At 49.2% G+C, this 20,285-nt stretch overlaps 1 protein-coding gene across 9 annotated transcripts in view; it reads left to right on the top strand.

Annotated features, from left to right (window-relative positions):
• The window catches only part of FMNL2 (formin like 2), a 145,423-nt gene that overhangs the window by 101,964 nt on the left and 23,174 nt on the right, over nt 1–20,285 (top strand). For all 9 annotated transcript variants that reach the window (XM_063341006.1, XM_063341009.1, XM_063341008.1 and 6 more), the window contains exons 9-11: nt 1,078–1,171; nt 15,945–16,019; nt 19,869–19,979. In XM_063341006.1, coding sequence (XP_063197076.1) covers nt 1,078–1,171; nt 15,945–16,019; nt 19,869–19,979 — 280 coding nt within the window. The remainder of the gene's footprint in view (nt 1–1,077; nt 1,172–15,944; nt 16,020–19,868; nt 19,980–20,285) is intronic.

Here is a 20,285-nt window from a genome sequence, read left to right as displayed (position 1 = left end):
ATTGCGGAAGATCTGTAGTAAGAACCCCTTGATGCTGTCTGAAAGAGCTTGGATTTTATTCTTGGGGCAGGAAAAATGAATTGATCAGTAAGAATTGAAAATGATACATTTAAAATTTCCTAGGAAAGTGAACATTTTATCTGGTTTCCAAAGATAACCTTGACACTTTGAAAGCCAAAAGGTATTTCTTTTTCTGTAACATCTGGTTTGAGTCGATGCTTTAGCATGGGACTAATTTCATATGTGTCTGCATGATTTTAATACCTGCTCAGAGCCCATCTGGCCAGAGTCTGGTTGGTGCTTTTGCCTTATGTGAACCCAGTAAGAAAGTACTGGGAATTATTTATCTTAGAGTTACACTGGCTCTGTTGCATGCTTTTCTTTCAGTAATCTGTTGTCTTCTCTTGTTAATGTGCCTGTGTTAGCACTGCTGTCAATCACTTGCCCGTATTTCTGATTCAAGAGGAAAAAGACGTGCTGAGGCATCCTGTATTTGCTTGACCAAACCACGTCTTTTTTTTTTTTTTTTTTTTTACGGCGACGAATAATACAAATTATCATAGAAAATAATTCAGATTTGTATCGGGAAAAAATACAGATTTGAATTATAAGCACACTGGTTAAAGGCTGGGCTGAGAGGCCCGGGGCCGCCTTGCGGTGCAGCCGGTGAGTGGTGGCTGGGGTGCGGTGACCCGGGCTCGTGTGAGGTTTGCGCAGGGGGACGCTGCGGCAGGGCAAGCTGGCGAGGGCTGGCGAGGTCGGCCTTTGCCACAGCTGTGCGACTGCCATCGGCTTGCTTCAGTTTCCCCAAGTCTAATTTGCGATTTTGATTTTTGCATGTTTTGAGAAGTTGTTAAAGTGGGGCAAAACTGCACGATCCTGGGAGAGTCACAGTTCCCTGGATCAGATGATGCTCAGCATTACATGTCATGCAGGCTTACTAGTTTTAAGAGATTAAAAATACATGGGATGCAAACTACGTCTCCCAGTGTCTCCACGTCCGTTTTGCAGACAGGTGGAAAGCAGGCGGTTCGGCACGGGGTGGTCATTGACTGATGCCGGTTCTTTTCTTCGCAGGACAAAGGCCCTCGTCTTAGAACTTTTAGCAGCTGTTTGTCTCGTCAGAGGAGGGCATGAAATCATCTTATCTGCATTTGATAACTTCAAAGAGGTATGTTATTCTGCTTTATTAGAATGTGGTGCGCGTGTCGATAGTTCTCTTACTGTTGGCTAGAGCTTCCTCATTCAGCTAAATTTGCTACAGTAAGGATGTTCCATAAACAGCAGGTTTTCCGTAAGCCACTTTGAGCTGCAAAGTAGGCTGTTGATGTCATCATTTTCTTCGTGTTTGTGTAAAAGAGCCGTAATCCCAGCAAGGTGAATCCAGAGTGTAAATTACTCCCTTTACCTTTTGGTCAGTCAAGATGTGTCCCTGAATTGGAAAACTAATGGAGATCTCGAGAGCTTTACTCCAGTTCTGTCTCAGAACTCAATACAGCCAGGAATGGAGTATTAGTTCTCCCATTTTCAGAGCCATTTACACAAGCCCTTGAGACGCAAAACTCCTGGCTTTACTGTCAGTGGGGGTTTTGTTTGTGAAGAAATTACAAAATCAAGTCTCTGTGATGGAACGCCAACTGCTGAAATTAATTCAGGTGTTCTGGTTGCCTCAAGTGGGGCAAACCAGTGTCCTTCAGAGGTGTGTAGGTTCAGGCGTATCACGTGTTTGCGTACGGTGGTTCTGAGAACATCGTATGATGGTTCAGAAGCACCAGTGGGGGAATCAGGTCCTAGAAAGCTGCCGTTCTAGTTTATTTTGAGTATTGAATATATGTCTGGATTTATCATCAAAGAAAAAATGAATCTAGACTTTCCGGCTCAAAAATCGTTAGACTTGATGAGTCCCAACTGGACGATGTGTAAACACGTAGTGTGTGTTTCCTTAGTGCTGCTGTTGCTGTAAGTGGGTTAATGCAGATGATCAACAAGCCAAGTTGTTACTTTTCTTTTAGGTTTTATGTTTTGGGAATTATTTCTGGTGGAGAGATAGCAATCTCTGATTTACATCCACTGGAAATATTTGCATGTTGTAGACAAATAACTGTATTTCTGAGGTGCTCGTCATTAGCCAGAGCAAAAGGTTTGAAGCAATCGCCAGCGTGGGCCTGTTGTAGAAACCTCAGCTCTGCAAGAGCAGACGTGTCCGAGGTGTGAGCCGCGTTGTGTGTGTAGAGCTGCCGGAGGGAACGGGAATGGGAATGGGAATGGGATGGGAATGGCACGGCTGCTGGCGAGGCTTCTCCTCTGCCGTGGGGAAGTCAAGCCGGAGGTATTGTGTGACCGTGGAGAAAGCCTGGCTTCTGGGTAACACCAGGAAGAGCTGGGCAGAATATGGAAATAAAAGATGACATTTCCAGCTGGGGAAAGGTCAGCAGTCTGTAACGCAGGCACAGAACTGGAACTTGGTTCTTTCGTATATTCACCTGGGGCCTTGGGCGAGCTGCCGGTATCTTTGTCTTTATTTGCACCTTTGTGAAATGAAGGAATCAGGGAAGCAAAGGCAGATGAGATTGTTATGAAGAACAATTGGGTAATACGAGAGAAGTGCTTTAAATAGGAAAAGCACTGTAAACATGCAAAGCACAATGTTATTATTCCAGGCTTAAATTCTTCTGCCTTATTACTACTGTATTATGGAAGAAATATGAGTCATTAGGGAGGACAGTGTGAGGGATTAGAGATACGTTGGGCAAATGACCGCAGCTGAAACAGCACTGGTCAGGACGGTCTGTGGGGCTCATCACACAGGGAAGGATGGGTAACGTCCCGTTTGCTTTCTTACCTTCCTGACAGCTTTAGTGGAGGTTTTGCTCCTGCATTGTCTTCCAAGTGCTCCGTCATCTCTCTTTTCTCCTGCTGACACTCAGAAATCCCTACGGAACACGTTCAGTTTGCCGTTATTTATTTATTCCATTCCTGTTTGTGTTTGATCAAGTCGTTTGCTGTAGTGGAGCTGTGGGGTGTTGCGGGCGAGGGGGGTGTGCAAGGAGGGCGCTTTACCTCTCCCAGTTCTGCATTTAGCTCTTCTTCTCTTTATCCAATTAAGCTGCTTATTTCCTTGCTCTGTGCTGTTGTTTTCCAGTTTCCTCCTGGGCAAGGTTTCAGTAATGGTTTCAAGTTTTCATGTTTATAACTCATTCAGCTGGTATATTAAAAATCTCTGAGTTGCTGACATGTAAAGTACGCAGGGTTAGATTTCTAGCAGTATACGTCCAATTTAAATTGCTGTAAGCTCAATAATATTTGTGTGGCTTCTGTAACTATGTGTTGCAGGGTTGCCACAGCTTCTCTGTGGTTCTTTCATCAGACACTCTGTGCATATTTAGGACAGATTAGACTCGTCGAACTAGATCTCTGCCACTTTATCTCCTTGCCATAAAATAACTTCAAAAGAAACCTGAACTCCTGCCTAGTGCTCACCCTGTAATAAAGGCAGTAGGGAAAACAGGACATTTCGGACCAAATTCTGCTCTCATTTACATCAGGGCGAACATCAAATATTTCATTAGGCTTTGAGCTTTGCTCGGATGTAAATGAGAACAGAATTTGGTTCTCAGGGTCTGAGCTGGAAAACCGCAGTTGATCTGAATCTTGTCAAGGATTCTCTTTGAAAATGACTTTTCATTTGAAAATGATTTTACAGGCCAGTCTTCTTCCGGCTGGGCCCAGGATGTTCAAATGGAGAGCGGTTTGTTTTGTTAAGCTGCCTCCTGAAAATTATTCTTGTCCCGTATTTCATCTGAAATCGTTGATTCTTGTGCGCAGGTTGTTTCTCTTCGCAGGGCACTCGGCTGCGTGCATGGCAGACGTAGCCCCGTGCTCGCTGTTCGGTACTGGGTGAACGTCGTGTTGAACAGGTCACGTCCAAACGCAGAAACACGGGCATGTTTCACAGCCACCGCGAAGGTACAGCAAACCAGGAGCGTGAGGTGGAATTGAATACAGCAGAACTCAAGAGGAAAAGAAAATCCAGAAGCATTGTTACTGCTGGGGAAGGGAGATGTGGAGAGGGAAGGAGCAGGGTGGGAGGGGTGGGGGGGAAGGCAGGGGGTCTGTGCAGGGCTCATGAGAGCTGAGGAAACCAGGCTTCACGCTGCCACGCTTTGGGTGGGAAACGCGAGTCCCCCGTCTCAGGCCACTGAGTGGTACAACTGTTGAGTAAGCTTTTTTATTAATTTTGCCGAAAGTCAGGAAGCGGATACAATGAAATCCTTGTCTGTATCGTACAGAACAAATCGGGAATTTCAAGGGAGACACCAGTATTAGTTTCTCATCCGTCTTTGTATTTCTCCTTTGTGTTCTCTGTGCTGTTGAAGGAGTTTGCGTGTTGAGTATGAGCAGGGGATGGTTTAGGTCAGTCTCTCCTGGTGCACATCTCTGCTTTCCGCAGCTGGCTCTGTGTTTTGGGAACTCTTCAGCATTGACAGAACAGCAACGTCCAGCTCTGTCAGAGAGAAACGCCCCAAATGGTCACACACCTTATGGGGTTGGTGGTTCCTTCCAGGCCGGTGCAGACGTTGGGTACATCATCCCCAGTATCCAGCATAAATTCAGCTCATCCGTTTTCATGACATCTCAATGTGGGCTAAGCGGGAAGGAAAGTTCAAATTAAACTGTGAAGACCATGTCTCTGCTTGTTCCTGGGCAAGATGGATTTTTACGCCATCCCATGTTACTCTTCTCAAAAAAGTTACTTAGATAACATTCGTTGCTTTTGCAGTCAGCTTAGTTCTCAGCACAGGAGAGACACAGAGCTGTTGGAGCGGGGCCAGAGGAGGCCCCGGAGATGCTGGGAGGGCTGGAGCCCCTCTGCTGTGGGGACAGGCTGAGAGAGCTGGGGGGGTTCAGCCTGGAGAAGAGAAGGCTCCGGGGAGACCTTCCAGCCCCTTCCAGGCCCTCAAGGGGCTCCAGGAAAGCTGGGGAGGGACTCTGGAGCAGGGAGGGGAGCCATGGGACGAGGGGGAAGGGTTTTACACTGCAAGAGGGGAGACTGAGATGAGATGTGAGGCAGAAATTGTTTGCTGTGAGGGCGGTGAGCCCCTGGCCCAGGTTGCCCAGAGAAGCTGTGGCTGCCCCATCCCTGGAGGGGTTCAAGGCCAGGTTGGCCGGGGCTTGGAGCAACCTGGGCTGGTGGGAGGTGTCCCTGCCCAGGGCAGGGGGGTTGGACTAGATGGCCAACCTTCCAACCCAACCCATTCTGTGATTCTGTGAAGTCCAGGTGCTGCTTAGCCCCTGTGTCATAAAATCATAGAATGGTTCCGGTTGGAAGGGACCTTAAAGATCATCTAGTTCCAACCCCCCTTGCTGTGCCAAGATAGGCCTCAGCTGCTTGGCTAAGTTTGTACTTGCAGGATGATCAGATCTTGGTTGTGAGGAGCTGCACTAGCCAGGAGGACCAGCAGATGCTTTGGTTTGGCTGCAGCTGCTCTTGGTGCCATCAGGCCTCAGACAGCTTCTGGAAGGTCCGGGAGCAGGAGGAGCGGGAGCAGGTCGGGTGGTGCTGGAGGTGCTGCTCAGCCCCAGTGGTGGGTTTTGCCCTTGCCAGCAGCCAGCAGCTCCGGGTGTGCTCCGGCCAGCTGTACTCTGCAGCTGGAAAACTTCCTTTTCCTGAGTGGTTCTTGACTGAATTCTGCTGTAGTTATGGGAAGCAGTTTGAAGTTACTGTGCCCCAGGTAACCCATGGGAATAGCTGGGGTGTTTGGCTATTCCCTTGTCTATTTGACACTTTCTGGCCCGTTGCTGGCTGTTTGCAGCCACCTTATTCCCAGCACCTCGCCCCGAAGGCAAGCGCTGCATGATTGGGATATTGCAGCCTTGGCTGGGTGAGCCCTTCGGCACGGCCGCGTCCCCTGCCTGTCCCCGCTCTCCACTGGGCTTCCTTAGCAGTGTTCCCAGCCCTTTGTGCTTGTTTCCATGGATTTGTGAGAACAGGCTACATGGTTTTATCCAAGTTGCCTGGGATTTGTGTTGCAGGACGAGCAAATGCACTTCAGCAGAATGGCAGGGAAGGAAAGGAGAGCAGAGTTAGCCGTGAGACAGCTTTGGAGGAGCTCTGAGGGTCGCAGACCAGATGCTGAGAGCTTGTGCCCCGTTTAAGTTGAAGCAGGCTGAGCGCGCTGTTGGAAAACAAGATATATTTTCCTAATGCTTATTCAGAGTAGTTAGCTCATTTTAATAGTGTGACTGCATGTGTGGGTATACAGAGAATTAAGCTGCTGTCTTTTACTGCCAAAAGTAAAGCTTTGTTTTACCGTTATTTCATTGCTTACTCCCCTTACTGTTTCCTGGAAATGCTGTTTTGAATTTGCAAAGGCGTGTTGCACTGGAGCTTAGATGTATCGATGTCCTGGTGAATCACCGTGGCCATCAGAAATGGTGCAAGTGTGTGGCTGCTGGCACACTTCTGCTCTTCTGACACACTTCAGCTCCCTTGGCATAGACCTGGCGTGGAGCCAGCGATGCGGCTGTGAGGTACCACAGCATAGCCCGTGCGGTGGTACCTCACCTGGGACCCAAAAGGAGCATCATTGCAGAGTTGCGATCGCTCTCTGTCATTTCTCTGACATCTTGCCGTAATCAAAATGCTTTCATTCATTGCTGCCTTGTCAAGGAAGGATGTTTTCATGTTGACAAGATTCTACAGATTGGGAAGATCTTTTAATCATAGAATTGTAGAATTGTTTGGGTGGGAAGGGACGTTAAAGCCCACCCAGTGCCACCCTCTGCCCTGGGCAGGGACACCTCCCACCAGCCCAGGTTGCTCCAAGCCCTGTCCAACCTGGCCTTGAACCCCTCCAGGGATGGGGCAGCCACAGCTTCTCTGGGCACCCTGGGCCAGGGGCTCACCACCCATCATCAGTGCCATTGGCCAGGTACTTCTAATGTACTTGTGTGCCGGGAGTGAATCACGTAGGAAATGTTTTGCTGCAGTTGATGCTGGTTGGAAGATGAAGAAGGTCTTACAGAGCTGAGAAGAAGAGCAATGGGATAACGAAGCCTGCTATTCTCATGTCAAGATTTCTATGGCGGGGTAAAGACGTCTTCAGCAGGTTGGAAACCAAGCGCTTTCCACCCTGAGGGCAGCTGTAGTTTGAGTCACCTGCACCCTGCCAGGTCTTCCTCCAGGAGGTGTGAAACAGCACGTGGGAAAATTCTGCTTTCCGTGTGGCTGGCGCTTTGAATTGGGAAATAAATTTTAAATGTAGCAAGATATTCAACAGGGAGATTGCAAAGTGCTGAACTCCACTGCTGATGTGTGTTACGGGATAAGGATCACGGGCTGTCCCTGTCTGCAGGGCTGGTGGGGACTCCCCGGAGGCTGGACCGCAGCGGCGTGGTGTCTCCCTGCGCAATCACAGCCTGTCGGGCTCCTGCTCCCACCTCGGCAAAGCCATCCCTTGGCTCAAGAGTAGGTTTTAAACTCAGGGTGCGTTTTTCTCTCTCTTTTCTCATCGGAGTGCCAAAACCGATGGGAACCTGCCCTGATGGAGGATGGGAACCCGATAACGATGTTCTGAGGAGCTGCCCTGATGGAGACACGACTCAGACTCCTCGGGGACCAGCTCCGAGCTGTGCTATGGGTCAGGTTTGCTTCACGGTAAAGTTTCTTATGGTTGTGTGTTCTAGCAAAAGTTACGTGATGCTTTTCACATTATATATCCATATTTATATACATACATATATGTATATATGTGTATATACATACACACCTTTTTTTTAAGGAGCTTTTGCTTGCAGTCAGAGCTGGAGTCTCTCAGCCTATTTGTCTTTAGTTGTAGGAAACATCACGGAGAGAGCCTGGAGGCAAAGGTTTTAGTGCACCGGATATCCCCAGAAATACCTGAATTAGCCTAATTGCGGCCTGGGCTGGGGCAGCATCGCGGGGCGTCCCTGGGAGGGGGGACAGCGAGACCTCCCGTGGTGCCACCACCCGCCAGAAACCCCTTCCCCAGCTCAGAGACCCCACGCTTGGTCGCAGGCTGTCACAGCGTTACCAAGCTAAACGAGGATTCCCCAGGCGCAGAAATAACGTGGCCAGGCAAACTGTGAGCGAGGTCGGGAAATCTGGTGAGAACATCCAGAAATAGAAATAACACCAAAGTTCTTGTTCAACACAATTAAAGCTTGCTGAGGCTCTGAGTGCAGAAAGCTCTTTTCCAACTCACTTGTGGCCTTGCTTCAAAAGTGAGAATTTTTGCGGCATTTCTAGTTAGCGGTTTTATTTACGTGGTTTACATGTTTTTCATTTACTAAAAGCGTAGCAGCCAATAAAGGAATATCTTCAGTAAGTTCACAGATAGGTTGAAAAAAAAAATCACAACCCAACAGCGCTAATGTGATTGCATGATGAAAACAGTTACAAAGAAATTTTGGGGTTTTTTGCAAATATTAATTTCCTCCGCTTTTGTGAAGATCTGAAAATGACAGTTTTTGAATATACTTCACAGTGCTCCGAATTAACATTTTAAGGAGCACAATCTTAGATCCTTATGCAGCTTTTTGTTAATCTCCATTTTAAACATAGGAGAAATTACTTTAATAACAACTAAACATTTCTGGGAAAAGACTGGAGGACTCTACCACACTTTTTTTTTTTTTCTTCTTTTAAATAAGCACAATGGTAGTTTTAAAACAGATCCAAACCGAGGAGGCAAAAGAATGGACTGGGATCTGCAGCGAGACAGAAAGCCAGCCAGGAATAATCCTGGCTCTCTGCAGGGAACACTTCCTGACTTGGGCTCTCATCCAGCAAAGCAGTTAAATTGCTTATTATACAAGCATATACCAGAATAATTGAATTCGGTGTGGTGAGCATGTGCTTGTGTGCTTCGCTGTATGGGAAGTAATTATAGTATTTGAAAATAAAACCAGAATTGAGGTGTTTTTCCTAAGGTGAACTATACCTTTCAAGAAACCAGCTTGTTTTGCTCCAAGAAGAAATGCCAAAAAATGAATGGGAATTCAGATAATCCGGAAAACCTTGGGGAAGCTCATTGTCTGGTGGTGATTCCAGCGTCTGAACTTCCTCACGTGCTGGGAGAGAAGAGCTGGCCCAACTCGATGGAGACGAGGGGATGAGAAGAAGCGGGGTCCGGCACGCCAGTGCTCCCTCTTGTTTTAGCATTGGTTGAGTTGACTTACGTGATGTTTAGTTGACTTAAGCGTTCGCTGCCCTGAAATACCTGACAGGTATTCCAAGTGCAGGGCAGCCAAGGGATCAGGGCCAGCCAGCGTGGGTTTAGGAAAGGGAGGTCCTGCTTAACCAACCTGATCTCTTTCTATGACCATGTGAGCCACCTTCTGGATGCGGGGAAGGCTGTGAACGTTGTCTGTCTGGACTTTGGTAAGGCCTTTGACACCGTCCCCCACAGCATTCTCCTGGAGAAGCTGGCGAATCATGGCATAGACAAGTGTACTCTTCGCTGGGCTAAAAACTGGCTGGATGGCCGTGCCCAGAGAGTCGTGATCAATGGGGTGAAATCCTCTTGGCGGCCGGTCACCAGTGGTGTCCCTCAGGGCTCAGTTTTGGGGCTGGTTTTGTTTAATATCTTTATCAATGATCTGGATGAGGGGATTGAGTGCACCCTCAGTAAGTTCGCAGGCGACACCAAACCAGGAGGGAGTGTTGATCTGCTGGAGGGTAGGAAGGCTCTACAGAGGGCCCTGGACAGGCTGGATCCATGGGCCAAGGCCAACTGTGTGAGGTTTAATAAGGCCAAGTGCCGGGTCCTGCATTTCGGTCACAACAACCCCAAGCAACGCTACAGGCTTGGGGCAGAGTGGCTGGAAAGCTGCCCGGCAGAAAAGGACCTGGAGGTGCTGGTGGAGCCAGCTTAACATGAGCCAGCAGTGTGCCCAGGTGGCCAAGAAGGCCAACAGCATCCTGGCTTGTACCAGGAATAGCGTGGCCAGCAGGAGCAGGGAAGTGATGGTGCCTCTGTACTGGGCACTGGTGAGGCCTCACCTCGAGCGCTGTGTTCAGGTCTGGGCCCCGCTGTACAAGAGGGACATTGAGGTGCTGGAGCATGTCCAGAGGAGAGCCACCAGGCTGGTGAGGGGTCTGGAGACCAGGGCATGTGAGGAGAGGCTGAGGGAGCTGGGCATGTTTAGCTTGGAGAAGAGGAGGCTGAGAGGAGACCTCATTGCCCTCTACAACTCCCTGAAAGGAGGGTGCAGAGAGGTGGGGGTTGGCCTCTTCTCCCAGGGGAATAATGACAGGACCAGAGGAAATGGGCTGAAGCTGCGGCAGGGGAGGTTTAGGTTAGATATTAGGAAGAATTACTTTACTGGAAGAGTGGTCAGGCACTGGAACAGCCGCCCAGGGAGGGGGTTGAGTCCCCATCCCTAGAGGTGTTTAAGAAACGTCTAGATGTGGCACTTCAGGACATGCTCTAGTGGCAGAGATTGTAGGGGGTTTTTTGTGAGTGTATGGTTGCACTCGATGATCTCAAAGGTCCTTTCCAACCATTAAGATTCTATGATTTCTAGGTGAGAATAATCACAATCCCCTCACGTATCGCCCAGTGATTTTAACACCAGACCCATCCGAACGGCCGGGCAGCGAGCTGAGAGGCCGGGGCATGGCCAACGGACCTCATTCTTCACCTCCAGCAGTTTTCACTTGGGCGAAGTGAGACAGTATTGTTCAGCCCTCCCATTTTCACAAGGCTTAATTCGGAGTCAGATTTCTCTGTTTGAATAATGAATGGCAGCGCTGAAAAGAGCAGTTCTGGATTGTTCTTACGGGCCATTATAATAACTCTTTGCTAAGGAGAAGCTGTTTGCAAGTGCTGGAAAATGTAAATCCGTTTGTTGTCTTTTGCACTGCAGCAATATTTTGAGAGTGCCTTAACCCTGCTGGTAGAGAAGTAAAAGGTATTTTAACCTAGTAAGTATTAAATAACTGTTTACTTAACCGGTAACTTAGGGGAAAACTGATTTTTTTGTTCTGTAGCAAACTGCAAAAATGTCAGCGTGATCAGGCCAAACAAAGTGCTCCTGTGGAGTGCTGCTTGCCCGTGGTGGGATCTGCTGCTGACAGTGGGCTGTTGTGGGGGAGAGAAAGCCAGCATTGTGCCGCCGGACAAGGGAGCACAGACAGGAGAAACGGGTCACAAAGGGTCCCATGAATTTTTGGGTTGCATATCCATCAGGCTCTTTATAACACCACATCCAGCACGGGCTGCGTTCGTCCACACAGAGCGTGTTTGCTGGGAAATTGTGCTGCCGCTTCTCGCTCTCGCAGAACTCGAAAAGTTACTGAAGGAGGAGAGAGCGGCGTAAAACAACCTTTGGGCAACACATGGTTAGATGGTCATTTTAAGGTTTGCGCTGACAGAAAACCCACCTCTAGTGGGAGGTGTCCCTGCCCAGGGCAGGGGGGTTGGAACTAGATGATCTTCAAGGCCCCTTCCAACCCGAACCATTCTATGATTCTATGATCTATAAACAAGTCCTGAATTGCAAAGCCTTTACAGAGGTTTAGGTGGTTTAGATTTGGTCCGTCAGAGAATTGTTTTCCCTGCCTTGAGGTCACCGTTAGCTGCCTTTGCCACGCCAGACCATACTCACCTCCAGTGCAATGAACTCCAAATGATTTCACTTTCTGTATGGAGTTGGGACCACCAGGTGTTACCTGCTGCCTGGCACAGGGGCACTTTGGGAGTTGGTTAATGTCGTCATTACAAACGTGTGTTGCTGGCTCAGAGCTGTCATTCCCTCTGCCCCCCTTTGCTGTCAGACCGGCGCTGGCGTGGAGGCAGTCGCAGGAGGCAATTGCTGTGTCTGGATGGGGCGCTGAGGAGCATCAGTCCTCCAGATGTGGAGGAGATCGCGGTCTGGCAGCTGAGTCTCGTAGTGTGCGTTCTGTACCGTTGGCCAACAAGCTGCAGCTCCAGAGCCTGAAATGCTGCCTGTGTTCGCTGCCATCTCCGTATGGAGCACGCTGTGTTTGCTTGTGGGGAGGTTTAGTTAAGAGCTCCATTCTCCAACAAAAGGAGGTGGTGCGTGTCGTTAGATAACTGTCTGAGGTAGGAGGACGACGGATGTGCTTCGATCAGCACCGATTTTCACTTTCTGCCTGACACTGCACATGAAAACATCTTCAGTTTTTCCAAAGTACCCTTGTGGTGTCTGCCCGGGCTGCCTTTCTTGGAGCATCTTACAGAAATCCAGACGCGTGAGCAGGAGCAACGTGAGGGTTGTTGTAGTTGAACTTTGCTCTTGGGTGGTCTGGATGGGAAGTGTGTGACCTGAGAGCATTGCCAGGTGGATATGGATATAATCGTCACTAAATTTTTCATAACGGATCCTTTTGCTTCCTTATAGGGTTGTATGGTACCTTTGTGAGGAGTTTATACTTCGTTAGCACCCAAAGCCTTCCCAAAGAAAGGACCCTTCGTGGGTGGTTCTCCATAAAGCCATATTGTTCTTCTAGAATGACGTGGGCTTAATGCAACCTAAAAAGTTTTTTTTCACAGCCTAAGTAGAGACAGAGTTTTTTTTTATAGCTGTGGTAACCCGTTTAATCTTGCTCCTTACACAGAATAATGCTAATAAAAGAAAGATCAGCCTTTCTTAGACCCAGCCATACTTTCAAATGACAGACCTCGGAAATTTATGCAAATATAAATGGCAACATATGGTTTTATGTGGTGGGATTTGATTTCAGCATTCGTCTTGGACGTGGGCCAATCTTCAGGCTGTAGGCTTCGTCTACAGTTTCACTCTCTTTAATCTTCCAGGGTAAATTATATCATTTCATGAAAGTCAGCTCGCTGTCTCTCGGAGTGCGCGCGGTGCCGGCTCTGACTCATCTGATGATAGTGCGAAATATCCGCGAGCAGCCACCGAAAGCTGCGGCTTGTTGTTGCTTTTCCTCTTGCTATCAGCTGCCGGATCCCAGCCAGCCCGGGCTGCTCGTCCCGGCATCGGCAAGTCTCTGCCGGGGCTGTAGCACTTCGGGTTCTTCCTTAATTTAATTAGTCAGCCATAAATGGCTTGTAGTTGTTTATGTCAGCTTTTCTCATCCATGTGGAACGGTTTACATTAGATTTCCCAGAAATCAGTCCTTCTGGCTTTTATTGTTGAGTGATCGTATGCACCATTGTTACGTTGGTTTCCACAAGACATGTATTTTGTTTAAATCAGCTCCATGTTTTCTGAAGTGGGTACCAGAGAGACACAATTGCTCAGAGCTCAAAGTTGAGATGAACCTACTTTTTTTTCTTTTGTTATGTTGCCTCTTAACTGTTTTGTGGGGAGGGGAGAGGACGGAGAGCGCTGGAAGGATTTGCAGTTGGTTGAACTGAAATACCATCCCGTTTACTATAGCTGGAAAAGAACGGCTTGGGATAATAACGTAGGGATGGGTGCATCTAAGCAGCCTGCGGTGCGAGTGAAGGAGAGGGTTCCTCGGGTTTGCTTTGAGCGGGAGTTGGATTGGGCCCAGCGTACGCCTCCAAAATCAAATTACATCGGCGGGCAGCTGCTGCCTTTGATCCTCACAGTGCCAGTAGGTTCCTGAAACTCGGCCAGATTCTGGTTTTCTCTTTGGCTCTTCCTGACGGAGGCCATCCTCTTTGCAGAGTTTGTCTCTTTTCCTCCTGAAGAGCGTGTGGCTGCTGCCTGGAAGCATACGTGTCCCGTGAGGGACGTATGCCACAGCAGAGCCCTTGGTATGGTGGTGCCCTCGGTGAGAGGGTGGCCAGTAACACGTTCATGGTAAGTGCCCGGAGTAGGTAGCGTTGCTGCATGTTCAGTGAACTTCAGCTTCTTCAGGACGAAGCGATTCCTGGTCCAGCACGCGGAGAGCGAGGGAGCTGGACGGGATGCTGTCATCTGGGGCGGAGATGCTCTGGTCCCCTCCAGAGCGTGCTCGTCCCACCTCCCGCTTTTACATGCACGCTTGGGAAACCAGGGTAGTCGTGCCAAAATGCCCACGGCAATCACCCTGTTTTCCTAAGGGTGCTCCTGGCCACTTCGGGTTTGAGTTTGGCCGTTTGGTGGCTTTGCAGAGCCTAAGGCTCTTCACCGGTGACGCCAGCTCTTGAGCCACCTGCTGCAAAGCCAGCGTGCTGGGAGGCTGGGCAGGGGCTCGCTCGCCCGCCCTCAGTTTTCCTTGGAGCTGCTCTAACTGTCAGCGATGTGCGTGTGGTGTTTGGGCTTCGATCTCCCAGCAAGGCGATTCCCGACGCTGTAGGAAGGCTTCATGAGGATTACTCCTGAAGAAAAGCCCGAGATTAGACTGCAGGTTTACAGCCTGAGGCTGGATGGCCGTGGCTCCCCAAACTCCCCCGTCCTTTCCGTGTCCCGGGGACCTCATCTCTACTAAGCAGAGGGACAGATCGGGCATATTTCACCCCTCACACAACCGCAGGCCAGGCAATACCGGGGAGGAGACTTGCTCCATGCAAGAGCGGGTCTCTCTGGGCTCTGGTTTACTCCATCTTAGACCTTCGTGTGTGTTCTATGGGCCTGGTGGAGCAGCCCATGTGAAGGCATTCAGTGCTTCAACACCACTTGCGTGGCACAGGCTGTAGAGAGAGGCGAGTCCTTTGGCTTTAAGATCATGATAATTTGCTTGACCAACAAGTGTAATCTGGTTTTCGTGAGGGTGCATGCTTTGGTGTTTTAAGTGTGTTTATTCTACCTTCTGAGTCTTGAAGCTTCAGCTGGAAACTTTTAAATACAACTTCAGCAAGTGTTTGTGTGGACTTCAGCACCCTGCCTACCAGAGCTTGTGCAAGCCGGGCATCCCGAGCCTGCACACAGCCCATTAGTTGCAACTTGTGGCCATGAATATTGATGGTAACGTTATCAAATTATTCATCCCAACCAGTGTCCTCGTCCTCTCACAGAGATCCAGTGCCAGCATTCCTATTGACGTCAGGTAGTGACCACTAATAACCTGAATAATAACCCAGTGGTGGCAATTCCGCTTGGGAATGACAGAAGATGTATCACATACACCACAAGTATTTTTATTCAGGCATAGCAGACAGCAGAAAGCGTGGCCAGAGGTCACCCAGCAGTTGCTGGTCACTGCTGACAGTGCTTTGCAGATCTCCTCATCTGCTGGGTTTAGGTCCCACTCAACTCTGTGTGAATTCAGCGAGGTCTGTGCGGTGCCTTAAAAACATACCCCGGACGATGCGCCACAGAGGGAGGAGCTGCAGTTGCTGGGCAGGGAGGACGGGGAAATGGGTCCATCTCCTGGTGCTCACCTCTGCTCCCTTTTGCTGCCCAACTTATTTAATATTTTGTGATTTTGGTGTGGATTACTCTAGATCATTCGTGTGCTGAGGAAAGTAGGACCGAGCCAGAGAAGCTACTGGGAAGTAATAAGACTTAAACAATATCCTGAGACCTGCTTTATCTTAGATCTTATTTCTCCCTCAAGTTGCGTGTGTTTCCTGCCAACACCCCTGTATTACGGCTCTGTAATTCTGACCAGCTGATAGTTACGCTGCTGTATTTCACTCCTCATTTAGCCGGTGATGATTTTCTTTTTTTCCTCCCTGTAATTTGTTCTCCTTCCTAATTACATTATATTACAGTGGAAATCCAGTTCTGCACTGTGAAAGAGGACGAGTCTTCCTCTAGCATAGCCTGGTGCAACTCTCTTGCTTATGCTTGTACCGTCAGTGGGTGTGATTAGATTTTTTGCAGAAAAGGAGATACAAAGATTTGTGTTATAATTGTACCTGCAGCACGGGTGTTCACCTGTGATTCCTCCACTAGATATGTCATGAAGAAGAATATTTGTAACAGGAGAGGAAACCTGGATGGAGAGGTTTTGAACAAGCAGATAAGCTGCTTTTTAAGTGGTTTTAATACTCTCTTGCAAGCTGTACTTTAACAAATACGTGGTGGTTCTTTTGCAGGTGTGTGGGGAGAAACAGCGCTTTGAGAAGCTGATGGAGCACTTCCGAAATGAAGACAACAATATAGACTTTATGGTGAGTGCCGTTTATCGTCATCAGACTTTGCTTTCAGCGTTTACTGTGGCTGGTCCTGCTGTCGTAGGCAGAGATGAATCTGCCTTCTGATCCTTGGCCTAGAATTACCACAATACAATTTATTTTACATCCCAAACTACATAACGTGCGTTTCATTTTTAGCTTCAGTTCAATTCAGTTATCTGCAAGAAATGCCTTGTACCGTAGTGAAGGTAAGAGGAAAGTCACCTTTTGGCTGGGTGCGCTCGTTCGCTGTGGCAAAGCAGCAGCTTCTGCAATATCGAGATGCGTGTCCTGTCCGTGTGCCAACATCCCCGGAGTCACAGACAGGGAAGTGTGGGAGAGACTCGCTGCAGCTGCCGTCTGGCCTTATCTGCTGATAAATATAGCAGTAGTTTGCACCACTTTTGGTTCCTCAATGTGCATATGCATGATTATTCACCCCATCCACTTCCCCTGGAGCACAAGGGAGAGCGGCGAGGGAGGCGGCTCTGGCTGGCACCCACCCACACCAGCGCCAGCTTGCGCGTGGCAGCACGGGAGAGGCAGAGGTCGCGACAGTAAGGATGAGCCAGCTGGTTACGTGTCTGATATCAAAAATAATTCTGCATCCGTGTCTTTAAAGTGAGTGCTGTGCCAAGTCAGTGCTTGTGTCAGAAGTGTAAGAAATTTAAGTCCTACTTTTAAGTAGAACACAAATGCTGGCATGGTCAGTGCTGCTCGTGCCTGATGCCTCAGATCTGACCTGATCCCGTTTTGAGGTGAGAGCAGAGCAGAAGGGCTTTCCTGGCCGGTCTGCCAAGCCCTCTGGTAAGCATCTGTGACACTTTATACTGTTTTAGTGCTGAGCTTTGTGTTAAAGACCTCTTTCTGCCAGGAACTGGGTGTTAAAGCAGCCAGTGCGGTGTTGCGATGTTTCCAACACTCCGGTGTCAGTGGCTTGCAGCCCCGACGGCCAGGGCAGGCTCACATCCTTGAGGGGACAGCAGAATAAAAAGGAGGTGGTGTGAGGGAGACAGGATGGCCTCTTTCTTGTATTTAAAAAGAAAAAAAAATAACTTACAGCGATCCCTGCAATTCTACTGAAGTTAGCAAGCTGCTCGCAGTAGCTCTGGCGTGTTACAGGTGGTTTTGTTCCTTATTACTGCAGTCCCAGAAAGGACACGTTGGTCGTCACAGTATGCATTAGGTATTCTCAGACGTACGTACAGTTTAGTCTGGAATTTGACAGAAAGGTTTGTCAGTCCTCAACACCCGACTCAGGCGTTTTTCCCGTGCTCGCAGGGAGGGATGATCGTTTTTGGGGAGCGGGAGAGTCGCACAGCTCCGCACAGCCTGGAAGCAAGACGGTGGCAGCAGCCTTGCCGTGAGCTATGGAATTTGTCCACTTTTTTAAAAAAAAATCATCCCTCATCTTTATTTAAGCTATGATGTAGGGGTGTAGTAGGGAATATGCATCTGGGTGTGTGTCCGTACAAGCTCGATGAGTTGTGAATGTTTAGATGGCCTCTTAGAAACTTCCGTGGTCCTCTCAGGGATGAAGGTAGTGCTGAAATTTGCTTGAAAAAGGTTAAATTGGTTTTTTTCAGGACTTGCCCAAATACTAATAAAATCTACGTCTTTGGGCTGCTTCCACCGACTGGGGGCTTGACTATATGACAAGACTAAAGCTAGGAGAGAGAGCTCATGACAAACGGTTTGGCAGATCCACTCGTTTGTCGCCATCTGTCCCTAACGAGCTCCACGGAACCCTGCCTGCTGGCTCGCTCCGTCCTGGCGCTGCAGGAGCCCAGGGAAGGCATCCCTCCGTTCCGCAGGACGGCATAAAATGGGTGCTGGAGCCCAGGCTCCCGGACTTAACGTTAAAGCTCAAGTAATTCCAGGAGTTGCAAGGACTGAAGATAAACAACTGTTTCTGCAGGACCGGGCTTTCCCGTTGCCCTAAATGGAGAAGGCGAGATGTCTGGGAAGCTGAAGATGGAAGGGGCTGCGGTTAATTGCACGCATCGACAGGGAGGAAAGAGCACCAAAAAGGCAGAAGTATTTTAGAGAAGGTTCCTGTTGTTGACATTGACTGACTTCATTTTAAAAGCAACTCTCTCAGATTAGTTTTCTTTGACTTGAAAAATTCCTTAGTTGTGTATGTAAGGATCTGAGAAAGGAAATGAGAATTTGGCCTTAATGCAGCAAGAGCCAAAGCAAGTACAACAAAAGCGCTTTTGAAAATAGGGGAATTTGGCTCCAGGTGATAGGACAGGACAGCAGGGCTCAGCTGGCGAAGGCCGGTACCAGCACTAGGAGGAACCAGCGTTTGCCACAGGAACTGGAAAGAGTCCTGCAAAGACTCGAAACCTGAAGTTCAGTTTTCAGCTGCCTAGATCAGGTTGTTTGTGTAAGATATGGGTACGCACCAAGAGGTGGGGATGAGGCATTGCAGGAGCTCCTGGGTGAGTCTTTAGACCATCTTCCTTCCTCTCTTCCTTAGAGTTAGCCCTGCGTTCAGTCTCACAACTTTGCATTATCTAGGGTTAAAGTCACTTTGGAAACAGCCGGTCAAGGTCTACTTGGGAAGATGTAGCTGACAGGTTTTGACTGACCTTTGTTGTGTCCCTCTGGTTCCTGTTTCTCCAAAGCCAGGCAGTACCAGGCAGTTAAGCTGGGAAAGGTTTTATGGCAGCTCAGCGGCTGCTGGGACCTCCAGCTGGAAGGAGCAGCCTGGGACAACCCGGCCAGACATGCAGCCAAAGGCCACCATGCAGCAGGTGCCTGCCCCCAGGTTTATCCTCTGGGCCCTGGAGCAGATCACAGAGAACTGGCCAATTTCCTGTAGCAAACTGGGGATCCAGAGAGCGGCCTTCAGCTCTGTCTGCCCACAGAATGACCCAGAGATGTGGGGTCTCCTGGAGGCTGGTCCTGTGGCTAAAATCTAGTTGCTTCAATTTTATCTTCTCAGATTTGCTCTAGAAATCTGGGAAATATCTCAGTAGATGCTGAGAAGCTCATATTAGCCCTGTCACAGTGTTGCTAGCAGGATAGGCTTTTGTCATTGAGAAAGACCCAGCAAGGACTAGGCAAAGCCTTTCTTAAAGCAGCTCAGAAGGTGACAGACGTGGTCATCTGTGAGCTCAAAGAGGGCTGGGGTACTTCTGCAGAGCGGAATTTGGCCGTGCCTTACATTCAAGTAAAGGGCAAACAAACCTTTTGGGTTTTGTAGCCCAATTCCTGCCGCTCTGCAGGAGGTTTCCCCACCACTCCTTCTGCTCGCGACCCGCTTCGCTTGAGAGACTTTTCCTTTTCTTTGCTGTGTTGGGACATGTTTGGATGCCAACTCCTATGATCTGGTCCCTTGTTCACTTACCAAACCACAGCTTTGGAAATATGCTTTCTGCAAACAACAAAGCGCCTTTTGTGAAAGTCCTGTTTCCTAAGCTAGGGGTTCCCGTTGCAAAATCAATCTCACTTTTACAGGCCATTTCAGAAACAGCATTGTTTTCTTAAGAGCTTGTGTGCTTGTACAATGTCTGGCCGTGCGAGCTGGCATGGAAAGCCTTTACCGGCACGCAATAAAGGTAGACTCTGCAGACATGACTTAATTTCTGGAACCCGTGTTTGCCTTTATCACAGCAGACGAATGCCCCATTAAGCCCAAATCCAGCACCGCCTTGGAAAAAAGCTGCAGAATAGCGGATCGTGGTTTCCCCTCGTAGTAACCGCAAGGAAATGCGGTCGTTCGCTGTGCCTGACCCATGGGGTCCTGGGACAGCCCGCTCCGACCCTGCGCTGGGGCTTTCGGGGCGCAGCCGGGGCCACACCGTCGCCTCCTCTCACGTGCAGCGCTTCTCCTTGCAGGTGGCCTGCATGCAGTTCATCAACATCGTTGTCCACTCGGTGGAGGACATGAACTTCAGAGTCCACCTGCAGTACGAATTTACGAAGCTGGGCCTGGATGAGTACCTGGATGTGAGTAGCACCTGGGTCCCCCCCTGCCTCGCAGCGTGGGGCTGCTTGCCCGGCTGGGCCGGCCTCTGCCTGGGGCTGCAGGATGGGCTTGGAGCGTCCTGTGGCCATGGAGGCTCCATGCCACGTCCTCCAGGGCTGCTCAGCCTTAAACATCCTCAGACCCCCTCACCCAAGAGCTTTTGGGAGGGCAGAGCAGGGTTGTCCATGGGGCTTTGAGCAGCCAGGTCTCTAGTGGGAGGTGTCCCAGCCCCTGGCAGGGGGTTGGAACGAGAAGATCTTTAAGGTCCCTTCCAACCCAAACCATTC

The sequence above is a fragment of the Chroicocephalus ridibundus genome, chromosome 7, assembly GCF_963924245.1.
Source record: "Chroicocephalus ridibundus chromosome 7, bChrRid1.1, whole genome shotgun sequence".
NCBI lineage: Eukaryota > Metazoa > Chordata > Aves > Charadriiformes > Laridae > Chroicocephalus > Chroicocephalus ridibundus.
The sequence above is the reverse complement of the archived record's forward strand: the minus strand, read 5'-3'. Positions and strand labels throughout refer to the sequence as shown.